General features: G+C 37.4%; 1 protein-coding gene across 3 annotated transcripts in view; it reads left to right on the plus strand.

Annotated features, from left to right (window-relative positions):
* The window catches only part of VAV3 (vav guanine nucleotide exchange factor 3), a 152,871-nt gene that overhangs the window by 19,450 nt on the left and 115,378 nt on the right, over positions 1–18,043 (plus strand). For all 3 annotated transcript variants that reach the window (XM_042029991.1, XM_042029992.1, XM_042029993.1), the window contains exon 2: positions 9,087–9,203. In XM_042029991.1, the coding sequence (XP_041885925.1) occupies positions 9,087–9,203 (117 nt within the window). The remainder of the gene's footprint in view (positions 1–9,086; positions 9,204–18,043) is intronic.

Below are 18,043 nucleotides of genomic sequence, written 5' to 3' on the forward strand. Positions count from 1 at the left end.
TGCACAGATGTGAAGATCTGTGCATTATACTGCTGCTGTAAGGTTTTTCATGGTTTCAGTGTGGATGTAATTTTTTTTTTCTGACTGTAAAAGCGTTGAGAGCTAATTTGTTTGAGGCTTTCCATTCCTTTTGATGTTTAAATATATCAGTTAATCTGGAGGCTTTAGGGTTCCCCCCTGCCCTGCAATAAGTTTAAATACTTTAGGTAGGTATAGGTTTTGAGGTTTCTGACAACTGCTAATATTTCATCAACTAAGTTGAAACATACGTGACTAGAAAGCTTGTGTTGGGAGCAATGACAATACATCCAAGTAGGAAATCACTGTCCTTTACAGTTTGCCATTTGCAGAAGCAGTTTTCCATGTCACAAGTGTAAATACACCTTATGGCAGGCACAGTGACTACTGTCTTACTTTAAATGGCAGTTTCATAAACAGTTTAGCCTGGAGCATTTTAACACCAGAATTTTAACACATCATTTTCTTGTGTTTGACTTTTATTTCATGTCTCACAGAGTGTAATCATTAGTGAGTCAAGTATTTTATTATTTCAGTGCTCTTTGCCCTTGGATCTCTCTCTCTTTTAGTCTATTTTGATTTTCTTTTTTAAACTTCTGTTTTAGTGTGTCTGTCCCTTTCATGTTCCTTTTCCTGGGGTCCTCTTTTCATTTCCTTGTTGCTGTCTTCCTCCTATTCATGTTCTTCTTAGGACTATTTTCCATGTTCCCTTTGTCTTCCTTCTTTTTGCATTTGCTTGTGAAACACCGAGATCTTTAGAGCAAGACATTTTAGAGATGCAGCCTTGGGATATAAGACAGATAGGGCTAGTTATTTGAAAAGGTAGCTAAGCACAGGAACTCCCTAGCTAATCTCTTTGTGCTTTGCATGCTTAAGACTGTGTTCCAGTTGCTGTTACTGCAGGTACTGCAGAATAAATTAAGTTTTGCTAGTGGGGAACAACGGGCTACTCTAAAAACTGCCCTTTGCAACAGGATGCTGTCCTGAGTTCTCCCACCCCTTGGGGGTAGCAGTCTCTTGCCAATTACGCTTAGGGAATTCCTGTAGTCAGGGCTTAATGGTCTAAGTATTCCCATGTATTGCCAGTTTCATGGCTTGTGGGAGCACTTGACTTCAGGGACCCAGAGAATTTCAATGCTTCTTTGCCCTCACTTGCTCAACCAGTGCTGTAATGCCAAGGAGAGAGTCAGTAATGCATAGCAAATCGTGAACTTTTTTCCCTGCCCTCTATTCACTCCATATCACTATTAATAGAAGTGGAGCATCCTTTGTGCTTCCTCAGCTTTTTTTTTTCCAAGTTTCAATTTCCATTTTCTTTCTCTGAAGCACAGAGAAGAGCAAATGTACATAAACAAAGCTTCATACTCAAGCCAAAATGCAATAGACACAATTGAATAGTAGTCAGTTAGGAATTTTAAGAGCTTTCCTATGAATATTTAATTACTACATTAACTGAGCAAATAAAGAAGATGCTATTAATATTCATACAGTGTTAGCAGTGGTTCAGAGGAATTTAATATGTTTTATAGTTCATACAGCATCTTTTGTTGTGTAGGCCTTCAAAGACTGCCCACATCTAGAAAGGTAATAACACTACAGGTCTCCCTAGCTGTTCCTTAGTTCTATGAATTAAGGAGTGTCTGCTGTTCTTTGCACAGCACATTTCCTAGTAAAATTCTTCAGTTATGTAATGGCACCAGCACCTTAAGGAACTGTACAAAGAGCTCAGTGTGGTGTCCCCTCCATGTTTATTAGTTTACCTGCTTTGTGGCTTTTTGAGAGCAAAGTTTAGGAGGTATTTACCATTTGCCTGGTTTGCTTCTGCTTAGAGCTTTAGAAATACTGATCTTCTGAATGACTGAGGTGCTTTGCAGAACAAGAGGGCAAATGCAGAACGTAAAACTGAATTCCTTTGATGTGAGTGACGTGTTCTTCCTGTGTGCATTAGTTTCTTTTTTAAAATGTAATTTGCAAGTTAATAGATTTTTATCTAAGAGTGAGAAAAAGAATAATGCTTATTTGCCTGGTAGCTTCCATTTGCCTATTGAAAATAGGAGCATTCATCCTCTTGTGTTGACTTAGTCTTGAAAATTCCTTATGGCCCTTTTACCTTCACTTAGTAAGACTCTGGCTTTAAAGATTTTTGCAAGAAAAGCTGCACACACATGAACAAGAAAAATGTTACAAATGCCGTTCCTGAGTCTGATATTGCTTTTTTCTCTCTTGCTGGCTTATGAAAAGACATTAATAGATATTGAATTAAGACTTCATCAGTGGGTCCATTCTTCATTCACTTACAAATCCTTACAGCTATTTTTTAGTGCATATAGTGATAATTACTCCTTTTGGCAGAGCAGAACTAATCTAATGTACTTTGGCTGCTGAAATCTGTGAAGGAGCCAGGAATGATTTCTGTGTTGGATTGTTAACCCTGACTGTATAATTCTGTCAGTACCACAATGGGGCTTTGATTATCTAGTAATCTGGTGTTAATTAACATACAGAGAGTGAAAAAAAAAAACCCAACATTAAAAATATTGTGACATCTAATAGAAGTATAATGTGCTCCTATTTTGGTAACCTTCCTTTTGGGACCGTTCTGTCAAAGATGGGATGTGTTGGGGAACTGTCCAGCCTAGCTTATGGAAAGGAGGTTATGATATATGAGCAGCTGTATCTCTAAGTACCTAATTTTCTCCCTTTATTGGATGTGGCTGAAAGAATTTTAAGGAAGCTGGAAGTTTCCTGTGCGCACGCACTGTGTAGGAGCTGATGAAACCCATGGGTCTCTATCTCTAGTTACTGTTGCTCTTTTATGTGTGTAGGTTCAAGGTGCAATTTTGGTCTTGCTGGTGTGTACCTTTGCTGTGGTCACAGGATCTTGACTCGGTGACTAGAGGTGATGGAGCTGTTTGCTCACAGTAGCCAGTTCTGGAATCTCTCTCAAATTTGGACTCAGCAGGATTTGAACAGCATTGGTATGAAATTTATGCTGTTCCTATTAACACAGCTGTTGCAACAAATGCCGAAACAAGTGAGAAGCCAAAATCTGCAACCCTCAGGGCATTAATCAACTTCGTGAAGGAAATTTTGAGGAGACAAGTTCTTCTGTTTTGGTGCTTTCTTTCACTGAAATCACTTGTGCTTACCAGTCTTGGTGACAGAATGTATAAAAGCAATTCTTCCAGTTAAATCCATTATGAAAATTTTCATATTTCTCCTCTTGTTAACAAGCGTAAGTGCAGTATTTTCAATTTTGCATACATTCCCAGGAACAGAGTGGAAATAAAAATGAGAGATTTGCAGCTAATCTGTTCTCATCAGCATTCCAGGAACAGATAGGAAAGGTCAGGAGCTCGTGTTTTGCAGTAAGCACTGGGTGTGTAGAAAGAGCATATAAGTGTTATGGCAATGATCGCCTCTTCTAGTCTTCTGACTTCTATTCTTGTATAATTCTGCTTTTCTAAGACCACAAATAACCAGTAGAAAAATCTCACATATTCACGAACCTGTATGTGCTTCCTTGTACTTAACAGCAGTATTTCACAAATTAAAAAAACCAAGCTATTGTACCTTCTGAGATGTGTGAAGTGAAGCCAAATTTGCTCCTCTCATTGCTTCTTTTATATACTTGTTTTGAAAGTCTGGCCTTTCCTCAACTTTTTTTGCCATAACATGCTTGCTGTAATGTAAAACAAGGCTTGCATATAAGGCTCTTTAAAGACAAGGCAAAGGCAAATAGCTGCAGCTGTGTAGTTTATAAAGTGGTGCCATTTAGAGGAGGAATAGGAGGGAAAAATTTCAGGACTTTCCATGATCGACATGCCTTATTTCTTCCACAGGAGATAAAGTGGATTTAGTGGGCAGTGGGCTAAGTAGAGTCCTTTTTCTAGGTTTTTACTCTTTTATCGTAGCTTCTGCATGATGGTGGGTAGGAGCAACCGGCCTCAGTCCTCATGCAGTTATTGGCAGCCTCCTGAAGTCTGTGTGGGGCTGGGAACACAAAAGGCAAAAAAGCCAGTGAAGTGCAGTGATGAAGGGATGGGTATTCCCCATTGAGTGTCAGGGATCCAGTTTGGTTTTAATACTCCTTACAGCCTAGCATCTATTTAGACTGTCTTAGATAACTCAGGCTTCAGTATGTTCCTAGTTTGTCTGAATGCAGTATGGATGTCTGACCCAGGCACAAGGGAACTGCCAGCTTCTCAGACTTGTGACTAAATATCTGTGCTTGTGACTCAGTCATCATAATAAAAAGGAGGTGGAAGTTGAAATAAATACAAATAGTTTTTTTCCCCCTTCCCACTATTGGTAATTAAAATGATAAAAAAAGTGAATTAGAACTCTCTTTCCTGAGTACTTGTCATTTCTTGGCCTTTCAGTTTTCACTTGCCTGACTGGTGTTGCTATGTTGGAATTTCATTAAATGTCTTGTGGCACAATTTGATCTTCAGAGCTCTTTGTGTTGGTTTCTGAGCGCCTGTAGAAGTGCTTTTAGTACAAAGGATACATCTAGGTACTGAATATTATGGTCTGTACCAAACAGACCTTTATTCCATTGAAGTACTTCAGTGCCAAAATACCTTTTTTGAGAAATATATCTTAGATTATGTGAATAGAGGTTTTATGATTTTTTTTTCTTTTTTTCTTTTGCATTTCATCTTTCACTTCATTAAAGGTCTGGTTAGAGAAATCCTTCTTCCCTGTGGGCAGCTTCAGCCCTGCCTGTGCTTTTAGTACCTAATTAGTCGTGTCTATTCAGTACCCTTTGTGAAATATTTCTATGCATTTCTGTCAGTGCACATAACCATGTTGTGTGTGGAAAAAGCCTCAAATGAATGTTTTTGTGTGAAGTGGCAAATATTGTGGTAGAAAACAGCATACTATTTCTATGGAACCTGGTATAATTTGATTTGCCCACTGTCCTGTGTTTAAAGTTCAGACAAATACAGGCCCAATTATATAAACCACACCTGCTTTTTTTAAGGTGGCTAACATACTTTGTTTTCAAAGTTGCTTGTCATTTCAATAGTTCAATAGTTGTGTTAGTGCTTCTTGCAAAATTAAATTCAGTGCAGAATGGACCAGAGGCCACTGGAATTCTAATCTATTACACAAAACCACAGTGGTTTATCACAGGAGTTTTACCATTTCAGCAGCTCTGACAATGGCTACATTATGGGTCTGTAGCAGTGTGACTTCTTACGCTGTGAAACATTAAGATGCTTTAGAAATGTCTTCATAATCTATAGGTGTTAAGATTGAAAACTGTTTTCAGACTCCTGAGCCCCAGTCACAGAATCACAGAACGGGGATGGGTTGTGATTTCTGTCCATCTGTCTCTGGAGTTGGATGTAAACTCCTCTCATGGCATGAGCAGATGAGCGAGAGAAGTTGTATTTTTCACTAGTGTTAACTTTTTAGGCTCATGGCTTATACTACCTACAGCAATATTTTACTGATCTGTGTACTGAGAATTCTGGATTGCTGTCTCCTGATATAATAATGTAGTTAAAAAAGGAGTGACAAAGTGCATCATTAACTATTCCAAGGGAATGTTTTAAAGTTACGTTATTTTTTTTTTATGAAGAAAAACCAGTTCTTGTGCTGAAAGACAGTGTTTCCTGTGGAAGAGAGACTTTGAGTAAGGTTTAGCCCTCCTTGCATCCTCTGAAAACTGAGTACCCAACTGCTCTAATGATCTCTCTTGCGGTGTCCTGAACTATAATGTTTTCTTTTTCAAAAGAAGCACAATAATGCAGTAGGTTTCCAAATATCCTGAGGACTGTACTTACTAATGAGAGACTGCAGACTGTTGGTGCCTTTTTCTTACTGCCAGCGAGGAGGGTTGTCTTTTTTAGAACTTCCTAGATTTTACCAGTATGCTCTTTTTTAATTTGGAGGCTTCTCTTACTAATTTGTACTTCTTCATACAGTAACCGCAGCGATAAAAATCTTTGTTTTCAATGAGGGAAACTGTTTCTTTAGAAGACTGCAGTATAAAATTTTGGAGATAATTCTGAAAGTTTTCTGGGTTATATAATCAAATAACTTCTCTGAAACATGAGCTGCATATAACAAGGGTTTTAAAATTTTTTTTCTCATATATGGTACTACAAAATGAATTCATTTAAATATGAACATACTTTTAGTTTTAGTAATTTCACAGCTTTATTCTTGTAGCTGCTGTGGTTAGCCTAACAGTTAGCAGTAAGAATTTCATTTTCATTTTCCAACAGAAAACGGATGGATACTGAATCATTATATGGCCAACTAAAACTCACTAAGCAGTCTTTGAACTCGCAGGGGGTTCGACTGTAATGTCAGGATACCTACTCTGCTGAAGGCACTGCCTGGCACACACTCAGTGATGATGTGGTCCCATCTCAATTGCAGGTGGATTTGACAAATGCTTACCATGTGGTTTCTAGAGCCTACAAGACATGTCATGTGTTATATGGTTATTTTATATTAGATTATAATTAGGTCAAACCTGTTTAACATAATGATACATGTTAAATTAATGAATTGGTATTAAAAAAAAAAGGGGAGGCAGGGGAAGACAGGGGGATTAGATTCTTCTTTGGTCTGTTAGAATATTCTGAAGAATTTAATTTACTACTTCGAGTGCAGGTGCTTCAACATTTCCTTTAAAACACGTGGGCTTGTAATTTCTTGTAATATGCTTTCTAATCTGCTCAGATATATTTCATAGTAATGATAATTTAAACAAAATGCTGATGCCAGAAAACTGCCTCCAAATTTAAAGAAATTTGAAGTAACCAATAAATCTTGTTGGAAAAATGCTGCCATCTTTATCTTTGTTTGTAGGAGACGTCTGTTAAGAATAGTTGGAGAGATTTTGCAGAAGGGAGAGGACATCTTGTTTGTGAATAACTGCTGATCCATTAAATGGTTCTTTTAGCTATATTAGGAAGCTAAATGCAACTTGCTAAAATGCTCTTTAGCAAATCTAGGTCAGATTTTAGGCTCATGACAGCTCCTGTCTCTTCCTTAACTTCTTGCTCTCTTTAGAGGTAAACAATTGAATGCAGCTGTAAGCTTTCTTTGCACTGTCAGACTTCAGCATTAATATAAACTCAAAACTTAGGTTTCATAAAGGAAGCTGAATTTTCCAGTGAGAATCACAGCCGTCAGTGGTTTTGAGAATTTTGATGTAAGAAAATAGATGGGTATTCAAGTTGAATCAGTATTGTGCACTGGACAAACCTAGTGGCCATTGATAGCTTTTAAGAAAAATAATAAAAAACCTGGTGAAAAATATAGCAGAAAACAATAGCTTTGTATGTGCCATCTTGTTAGAGCTTCTTTTAAAGACCAGCTCATTTTCTGATTCTTTCTGCCAGCGTGATGGAGGAAGAAGCACATATGTAGAACATCCATTGGCCTTCTAACCTTGCAATTTTGACTTCAAACTTACAATCTTTGCAAAACTAGATAAGCTTGCCACATTGACCAAGCAAGCTAGACTAATTCTTAAAATCCCACTGGGCGTAAAAGCAGTCTGGCATAAATGCAATGTTGTCCTCGAGCAGCTCAGTGCGTGGCTGAGGGATGAGTGCCCCATGTGAGCTGGGGAGGCACGTGCTGAAGAGGCTCTTTGGAAGGGGGGAAAAGGGTGAAGGCTGCAGGTCCACCTGGTACAGCTGGGAATCCTTACTATTGATGAGGCTGTGATCAGTCACAGGTGCTTTCCTGGGAGCTTTGGGTTGTGCAGGGATGGCTTTTGTGATGCTTTTTGATGAGTTTGTTGGCTGTCCTGATGTCCACAACCATCTACTGGAGCTGTCTGCTCTTGTAGTATCTCTCGTTGAATCAGTGCTTTCATATGTGTGCCCTTGCTGTAAATCTGGTCTATCAGGTGCTCTGCTTTTTCTGTGCCTCACTGGTTAGTGCTGTGTAAGACATGAAGTAGGGCTGTCTGTTGAATTGATATGGCTGTGACACCCAATATCAAAAATACTGCTTTGATCAAAACAGGAAGTTGTAACATGTAGCAATTCTATAATCCATCCTAATACGAGTGATCCTCATGAATCCACGAAAACATAGAGAACTCTGTTGTAATATTAAGTTGCTGTGTCAGTACTTTTAAACATGCATATTCAAAGCATGGTGCAGGGTCCTTTGAAATACTGCTGCTTATAAATATTGTATTTTCTTTTGAACTGTGGCTCAAAAGACTACAATAGCATCTTTATGAAGCTGATGCCATCGCAAGGTGCTAGTACCTAACAGTGCTAATCATCATCAAGAATGCATATTGCCCTTTTTAGCTACCCCTCTGAAGTTACCAATGCTCTAGATAGTTACTGCCTTTTGGCCTGATAAGGTCTGGCAAACAAAATAATCCACAGGAAAATGCATTAAAAGCCTTTTTAGGAGATAATTGTGGCAGAGGCTTTATTCTTTTTCAGACTCAGATGATCACTGATGCATGTGGATAACTTAAAAGGAAATAGCCTTTGATTTAGTACAGAAATCAAGGTGGTCTGAGGACCTTAAATCTCTGCTAGGTAAATTTAAATGACTTCACTGCAGGCTTCGTCTGCTCCTGTACACCAGATGGAGAATATGTATTCTTAAAGTCTTTAGTGTGTGAAAACAGTGCACGTGCATTCATTAAACATTCAAACTAGAATCTAGCAGATGAAACGCTTGATTTATGTATGGATAATAACTTCCACATATTAATAATACCATTTTATTAAGGTAACTTATCTGTTTTGTTCTGTGCTACCTGTAGGGAGCTGAAAAGTAAGTGTGTATTTAGACTATTACGTATCTAGTAACATACTGTCATGTCTGTTTATGTAAAAAGAGAGACAATAGTTTCTGTTCACAAAGTGTCTATTCAGAATTTGGTTAATGCTTTTGAGTCTGAAGAGAGCTTTTATGGCTGAATTAGGACCAGTGGAGGATCACAGCATCGTGGAAGTGCTGATTTACAAATGTATTGGTGAATTATATGGTGTTTGTGATCAAGTGAGCACATATATTGCTAATTTACTCACTTGACACTTAGCATTTCTGTTTTCTTCCCCTAGTTTCTCTGCTTGAAGAATATAAGGACTTTTCTTTCGGCATGTTGTGAAATATTTGGAATGAAGAAAAGTGAACTTTTTGAAGCATTTGATTTGTTTGATGTGAGAGATTTTGGAAAGGTAAGTATCCTCTTGATTATATCTCAAGTAATACCTGTGTTCTGCTGCTTGAGTATAGAAGACTTTTCTGGTAGCTGTGGTATAGAAGTTGTGACTAATGGATGAGCATTCATTTTGAAAAGGTAGTGGGGAAGAATTAAGAGAGCAGAAAAATTAGGTTTGTATTGGAGGGGCTAATAAAGGGCAGAGAAAAATACTTGGCAGGAAAATTCTAAGGATGTGAAAAGCCAAGATAAATGGTTTGAAAGATGCTGAGTTAAAGGTAAATGAAATGGAAGAAGATAACAAACTCTGGGGGAGTGCTGTCAGGTGAAATCACTTTGGCGTAAGTCGTGTAGGTTTGGAAACCCTGGGCCTGTACATTGTGAGACCACGTGGCACAGAGCATGTTTCTTCATTCTCAGGTGCTTGAAATTCAGCCAGATAATTTGCCCTTGTAAAATTTGTTTTTGACAGTTAGTTGTTTTTTTCCTAACCTGCTGTAAAGCTCAGACACAGCTATAATTGGTTAATTTGACTATTCTAATTTGCACAGTATATTTACAGTATATTTTGTAAGTCTGTGACTACTTATTTTACATATAAAGCTTTTTCCAGTCTGTTGTTCAGCCTCCTACATATGTTTGATCTGTCATTGCCAACCTGTGTTTAGTTTAACTTCAGTTTCTGCTTTTGAGTCATAGTATCATTACCCTAATTTCACAGGAAAATGTCTAAAAATTACCTAAGTAGCACTAAAAATAGTTATTTATTCAAATTTAGTATATCTTAAGCATTATTGGCTTTTTTAGAGATCATAATTTTACTATCTGATTTTTATGCACTACTCTTTTTATAAGTAGGCGTAGTGGTAAAGATGATGTAACAGTGCAAGAATGAATCTGGGCTGCAGTACGATTGTTTTAAATGGCTCAGTGATTATCATTAACCAAAATGTCTAATTATTTTTCTCAACCTTTTGTCTGGTTTTAAGTCTTTTGAGCATTAAATTAGATAACCTGGTAATCACACTTGTTCTTCAGTTTTGCTGAACATCTTGTCCTCATAAATCATATTTAAGACAAAGGTTTTGTTAAAATGTGGTCCTTTTATACATATTTGGTTCATTAAAAACGAGATTTGTTTTTGTCTTGATTGTGCAAGTAGAGGAGGAATTTAAAATTGTTGGGTTTTATTTCTTTGTGTGCACTAGCAATGTCTTATTTAAGGTATTTAAGTCAGATATCTCAGTGCTTGATTCAAATCTTTGATTACTTTGCCTAATGCATAGAAATTTTTTCGTATTGTGTGCTCTAATTACTTGCAGAAAGTTTCTTATTTTCTGCCACGTAAACATGTCCTGTTTTTAACACAGTCTAGTTTTGAAGAAAGATTTTGTAGTGCAAATTATTATTCCCACATAATTGAATACCCAGTAAACAAGTTCTGAATTAATGGTGAATTTAACCCAAAAATGTGTTTTTGGTACTCTTGATATGTAATTTTAACAGAATTTATTTTGGAATATTATTTTATGTAAATAGAATATAACTGGTTAAAAGAAATACTGTATTCCATCCACAATACTTAGTATTTAATTTCTCTTTCCAAAGTCAATTTGGATGTGGAGATGTGGATTTTTTTACGGTTTGCTGCCACAATATAGCACAAATAGACTAATTATCCCTGGCACTGATTTTTCAGTTTTAGTGCATACAAGTAATGACTTCTCTAGTCTAGGTCACCTTTCTTGGAAAGCTGTGAGGTGAAAATGCAGTGACAAATGTGAGAGGTGCTGCTGTGCGTGGGAGCAGCTGCTCGTGCTGAGGTGGAGGTGCTGAATTGAACAAGGCTGTGCAGTCCTTGCAATAACTGTGTTGGGCAGCTTTTAGGTGCTTGATGGCTGCTGTTCAGCTGTTTCTATTGGGTGCTTGTGTGGAAACTTGCCATGCACGAGTGGAGCTTGGAATAGACTGTATTCAGAAGGGCTGGGCTATGTTTTATAGACTGTGCAAATGAGCACGTAGTGAGCTTCAGAAAGGGGCTGTGAACTTCAGGCCATCTATGGAGGTGGAGGGAAAAATGGCAACTGTATTAAAATTAATAAAATTGCAAGTAAAGAAAAGGTATGCTAGGTTACTTGTGTGCCTTTAAGTGTGTAGTTTGTACAGTTAGCAGAAAATATCTCAAAGTGGCATGAGATGTCAATTGCCTATCTGATAATGTACTTACTACTTTGGAAATTGATTGTTAGTAACGGTGAGAATAGGAAAATGTATCTTCAAGTTGTTCTTTGCTTTTCAACTTTCCCCTTCATTATATTTTCCTGTGAATAACAACTGCAATACAGCTATGCATCTCCAGCTTCGTTGAACAGAAGTTGTATGTATTCAAAAGGCTAAAAAAATAGTGCTACAGATTTTTCCTGCTACTGCAACCAAGTCATCCTGCCATTTCTAAAGGAATTCTTTGAACTGCTCTCTCTAAATGTGTACAAAATATGAATGATCTTAAAATGATCACAGGTGCAAACAAAGAGGAGTATGATTTAAAAGCACTGTTTCCCAAACCGTTGCTCAAATAGGTGATGTGATGAGTGTGTTCATTACCTACAACCTTTTACGCATTTGAATGTACTGGAAGCTGTCTTCAGATGTCAGAAGCTGGCGAGTCTTTATTAGTGGTGAGATATAAATAAAGTGTTGCTGAGGTGGCTCCATAAAACTTATCTGTTACTTTTAAATGTTTCAGTTTAAGTTATAAGAAATTACTACTGAATTTGTCACTTTATTTATATTTAAACATGCTAGTGGAGGGAATAGGAGAAATGTGTCAGCTGTAAATGAACAATATGCCTTCAAGGAAGTAAGGTTGAAGGGGAAAAATAAGGTGAGAGACCTGGTGAGGGCAACTGCATTTTTTTTAAATATTCTGATATTTTTCAACTCTTTAAAGAAAATGGCAGACAAACCCAGAGCATTGTGGAAGTAGCAGCTGTATCCTGCCAATATAGTCATAAGACTTTTAAGAGCCTCGTGAAATACTGGTTAAAAAATGTTTGTTGTAATGGTGAAACTTGCACTAAATAATTAGGGGTAAATGAGCTGTTTCCAGATGCTTTGACAGAACGTATGAAAATTTGACTTGAACTTTGTGTTCCACTTTGCAGAGACTTTGATCTCTCAGTGATTAGAGAAAAAGAAGGGTGTATGTGGAGTGGATGGGAATCAGAGGTGAAGCTGAAATAACAACATGTAAATAGCTAAAGAATAGGTTAAAAAATAGAAACAGGTAATCTCATGAGTTTGTTTAATGTGTGCATTCTGTATGAATATTGATATTAGCTGTTATAAGATAAGTCTTCTTCTGTTCCAAATAAAACAGCACAGAGTTTCTTATTTTTAGACTGACTGTGGTTGAAAAAATGAGGGGTTACATTACACAGGAATAGGAAGGTTCTTTATATCTTGCTTTTTAAAACTGTATATAGCTTGATTTTCTTGGAGTTCTATGGTATGCACCCATTCCCACTCATTCACCTTTCTATCAGTAAATTTCATTGTTGCTGAATTAAGTTCCTGACAGAGCATGAAATGCTCTCCCACGCACTGGAGGTGCCAGACAATGTTTTCATTATGAATTCCATGCTGGAGAGTCATTTTTCACTACCGCAGGGTTGTCAGGTTCTTCCTTTCTACCTGTGTGCCAGAATAAGCAAATACTGTTGGTACTTGTTCTTTCAGCTCTGAGCCCTGTGCACTCCAACAGCAGACTTTGCTGCTTGGTGTGCCACAACAAATTGTTGCTATCCCTATTCTCTGAAGGAAGCTTGTAGCTAATGTGTTGCAGAAATGGGAATCTGAGGATGAGTTCTGGTGTCTGTTGATGTCAATAGATGCTCCGCGGCCTCAGAGAGCTGTGTTTGGGGTCCTCTGAGGGCAAAATGGTGTCCAGATAGCATCAGAAAAGCACTATGTGTGCTCTGCTTTTAAATTTTCTAAAGAACATGTAACTGAGCATGGAGTGTTTTTGTGATATATAACTGATCTAATAGGAACATAGCAATAGACACCCCCCCCCCCCCCCGCCCCCCGTAGGGATCCTGCATTAGATGTCTCGAAATAATGTACAATATTCAATTGTGATTTTAAAAAGACAAGGAGATCAAATATCAAGTACCACCAATGAAGTAAGTACCTAATTGTTTAAAAGCATATAACATAATGTCTGGTGTAGCTTACTCTCTGGTGACACTTAAAAGGCTGGTTTATATAAAAGCAAGCAACTGATGTGAAAATACTGAGTTGCATATACTTGAGTCACATAGTTTGTGGTCATTGTAGTCACTGCCTTACTACAAAGGAAATTTGGGTAATGATGCAGGAGAAAGTCATGTTGACGTTGAAAATCCTGGTGTGTTAGTATTCCCTCAGGTTTAATGGATTCCAGGAAGATTGGACAGATGTGCATGAGATACACACACCAAAATCAACACAACAAGAAGTAACAGTTATGAAAAATTATATACCCTTCTAGGAAAAGAGAGGAGGAAAAGTGTCTAAAAAATCTTCAATAAAACTGAAACAGTTGAGATTATCTGCAGTTGTTTCATGTTTTATTAGCTGAATTTAATCACTGGGATAATAGAGCAAAATATGATCACTTTGCACTCATAAAGTCATATCAAAACTACAGAGCATGGGGGAACATGCCAAAACATTATAGTGTATTTCTGTAAAGATATTAAAATGAAGAAAGATTGAACTGATAAAAACAAGCCTATCATTAAAAGTAGAGCTCCGTATCTTCATTGTCTAAGCTCTTTTAGTTGTAAAATAAACTTAAAAAAAGAGCTTAAATGTTTGGTCAAGAATCTAGCTGTACAATTGTTTTCGGGAGTAGCATTTCAGTAGGATGGACTGGTTTGGGATGAATGACACTTGAACTTCCCCTCTTGTGTATGTGGAAGAGTGAAGAAACAGAAGATATGGACAGGTTTCAGCTTTCTTCTCCATGGAGATGCTTTGGACAAAATGAGTAAGAAAATACTAGCCTGTTGCAAAACTGCTGAAATGCTTGGCATGTGGGGACCTTGTTTGTTCGTTATCACTGCTGTTTGTATAGAATTACATAAAAGTCAAACACAGTAGCCTCCCTAAAAGCATCCCTTAAATAGTAAAAAAATCACTTCAGCTCCAAAGAACATAAATCACAGTTTTGGGCAAAGCATTGAGGTGGGTGAAGAAGTGGGGTGAGTAATGGTATAGCTTATGAACCACCTTTTTGGGAAGTCTCTGAAAACTTGCAGGAATGGTTTGCCATGATGTGACCAGGGAAACCCATTACCAATGCTAGACAAATTTAGTGTCCTTAATTGTAACACTGTGTTGCAGTGGTCATTGCCAAGTAGTCTACAAATTTCTGGGAATATAACTTCAGTAAACCTAAAACCATTAGCAAGAGCTTATAGCCTTCTGCATGAGCATATGGCCTGAATATTTCAGGATTATGGTCTTGAATGTTTTAGTGAGAGAATACTAGTGAGAGTATGCCTCACTGGTCTTTCAAAATGGATTTTTATGAATTTCTTTCAGGTCTGTTATAACTTTTCAAGTTATAAAGTTTGCTTCCAGTTGGTGAAAAGGGTAACAATAATGTTTGGGTTTGACCACGTAACAAAGTGTTGAACACGCCACAATGTTTGATCATTAATGAAAAATGATTATCCAAGGGAGTGCTTGGGATATTTTTGTTCTTCTATAATGTGGTTCTGTTCAGTTTTTCTGCAAATGTTATCAGTTAGAAAGCCAAGGTTAACAAGAAACTGTTAATATGAGAAAATAAAGCTGAGTTTCTGTACTTGTTTCTTTGTTCTTAAGATGATCTTGTCCAAATGTTATCTGTATCTGATTGACCTATCTTGGGGACACTGAAATCATAACATTCATTTCTGGTAGTGTGCATTTCCTTTTGAGGTGAAAGAAGTTTTTGAGGAAGAGGGGAGTTGAAGCATGAGTAGTTTTAACTAGGTTTAGGACTTAGTCTTCTCACACATTTGTTTATACAAATGCTTTTAAACCTTATTAATTCCCTGCAGTGCTTGTAATACAAGCATTTCAGTAACCAAAAGGTGGGGAAACTGACGTCTAAACCCAGACTTCCTGAATTTGCAAATATTGGTCTAAATAATAATAATATAAACTACAAATAAAACCAAAAAGTAATAAATGAGTGACTTGCAGAAGAAGTTCATATCCACTTTGAAGAGGTTTGTGTATTTTTTTCTGTGACAGTGGAATTGTTCACCGCCAGAGAATTGTAGGAAACATTTTTTTGTCTGTCTTGAAATAAGAAGGTCATGTTCAAGATACAGTAGGATGCTTATTCAAAAGTAGTAGTAAAGTGGGCACCCAATTTAAATGTGAAATTATTTTCTGCAGGACCTAAATAAAAGGCGTTCAGTTTCTTACTGGTTTATCCTTGAAGGGTCTTGATTACATCAAGCTTAGCTTAATTACTGTGGTGTACTGGTAAACTGTTCTTTCCTAATGTTCTGTGTGGTTCCTCTGTGCCTGGCTTTTTGTCTGAGCAAGAGGCTGACCCAAACAGCACTATGAATTACCTAGAATACGGTTTTGCACTCTTACCTGCTTTTCTTGTTGTTTCCTGCAGTTCACTTTGAACCTTAGCTGACTGTATCGTGATAAAAATCAAAGATAAGGCGGCAAAGAAGCGAAAACAAATGAAAATGGTATTAAGAACCGAACAACTTGAAATATTTATCAGTCCCCATGTCGCTTGCCACATGTCTTTTGTTGTGTCCATTAATGATGACAACAGCAGTTCAATTGGCTTGATATATTGTTATGCATAGTTATAAAAGAATAAATTTTATTACTTTCATTGCTCCATTCTAGTAGGAAAAAGTTAGAGAATTACTAAGTACACTTGCTAAGTTTGGTTTTTGCTTCCTTTTTTTTTTCCCCTGGGAATGATGTGAAGTCCTGAAAGACGTCTCCTAACCCTCCCCTCTCCCCTCGACCTTTCCCCCCATCTCTTCTATATAATGGGTTTAAAACGTGATTGAAGGGTGTCTGTGCTAAACCTCCACCAGAGTGATTGCGCTACTCTTGAACTCTACTTCAGAGGCACAAATTGCCAGCTAGGGAGATGTGGTTTCAACCATCACCTAGGCAGTGTTTCGATTTCCTCTGAGGAGTTAGGCTTGTGTGAGCTTTCTCCAAGAGGAGCTGCTAATGATGTGCTGGGCCACACCTGGGAGCTGTTCCTATGCTGGGGGAAAGCCAGGCAGGCCATGATTTTTCTTCTCAGCTTGTAGAGATCCCCCTCTTCCTGCAGGCAAGGGGAAGACTGCCTTCAGCTCTGTATGGCTGGGAGTTCTATGGAAAGCAGGAGTGTACGTGAGTGAGAAGTTCAGTAGTTGCTGCTTGTTTCTTTGTAAGTATCAAAAGCTCAGGGTTTGTTTAACCTGAAGAATGCAGTGGTAGTTAGATTTATTGTAGATTAATTCACTGCTTTTTCTGTCCAATTTCAGTAGAAAGCGAAAGCTGCAGTGAATGGTTTGCAGCAGGAAACACTCTTTGAGTATTTAAGAAAAAGGAAATAGTATGAATTAATGAGAAATGTTTGCAAACTGTGTTAGAGGTGGTGACAAGGATAGAGAAGGGTTTGCTAATCAAGAATTATGTTTTCTGGTTCTTAATTCTGACACAACCGTGTTATGAGTAAGTGTCAGCTGCACATGCCTTTGGAAAGCATGCATACTTGAATAGATGGGTAATGGAAAAATGTGTCAGAAGAGTGTATTCCAATGTATTTATCTACAAATCTGAAAAGCTTGTGTTTTATTTGATTAGATCACAAAGATTATGTTGCTCGAAAAATTAATGCATCTTTCTGTGCAAACACTGAGCATATTTGGGGACATGGCTTTTTCTTCTCATCAAAACATGTTATAGCAGAAATGTGGGATTTTAGGTTTTCAGTCTTAAATGTTAACTTTGCATGGAATTAGATTTATTTGGAAAAGTTCTATTGAACAGGTTGTTTGTATTTTCATGGCTTTCTTAATGAGATTTTGAAGGGGAAACATTTCTAGTTGAACACTGAGGATTTAATTTTCAAACCAGCCATTCAATAACTAAATCATTCAGTGTAAAGTTTTATGATGAATGTATTAGCTGATAAACTTGGCAATGTGTTTAGAAACAGTTGTAAATAATGACAACTGCTAAGTAGAAAGTATTACAGAAGAAATGAAAGTATTGGCAAATAAAATTATTAGCCAAAGTGAAATTAAATGGCAGACTTCAGCTACTGCTAACCTCTACAAGCAAATAAGACCTGAAGTTTCACCCAGTTAGAGTTTAAAACTGTGAATAGGCCAGCATGGGTCTCTATACCAGCCTGTGAAGAGCCTTAGGGAATAGTTGTACTGTATGATGCAGTAATGCAGCACGGTGCTGAAAGGGCTGGCAAAAGGATATTGTTTTCTGGAGTGTACTATTCTGAGCATATTTTCATATGTGAATTTTAACCTTAACATGATAAGTTGCCAAATTAGAGCTACATACAGGTTCGAGTAGGTTGCATTTAGGTCTTCAACTGGATCCCATTTTGTTCTATGAACATGTAAGGAGCACTTCACAGAATTACTTCAGAAAAACCAACAGAGGGCTAGTTCACGTAAGTATAACTCATTCCCCAAGTCAACTTTAAGTTGCTGGAAGGTTTAAGGTGTTTCTAAAGCAGAACTAATTTGAGCAAAAAATCCATCAGTGACATTGTGGAAGCACATGATGTGTTTCTTGCAGTGGCTAATTGATACTAGCTGCATAATT

Source organism: Corvus kubaryi, unplaced genomic scaffold (genome assembly GCF_017639235.1).
Source record: "Corvus kubaryi isolate FWS band 111438036 unplaced genomic scaffold, C.kubaryi_AGA036_p1.0 37334, whole genome shotgun sequence".
Lineage (NCBI taxonomy): Eukaryota > Metazoa > Chordata > Aves > Passeriformes > Corvidae > Corvus > Corvus kubaryi.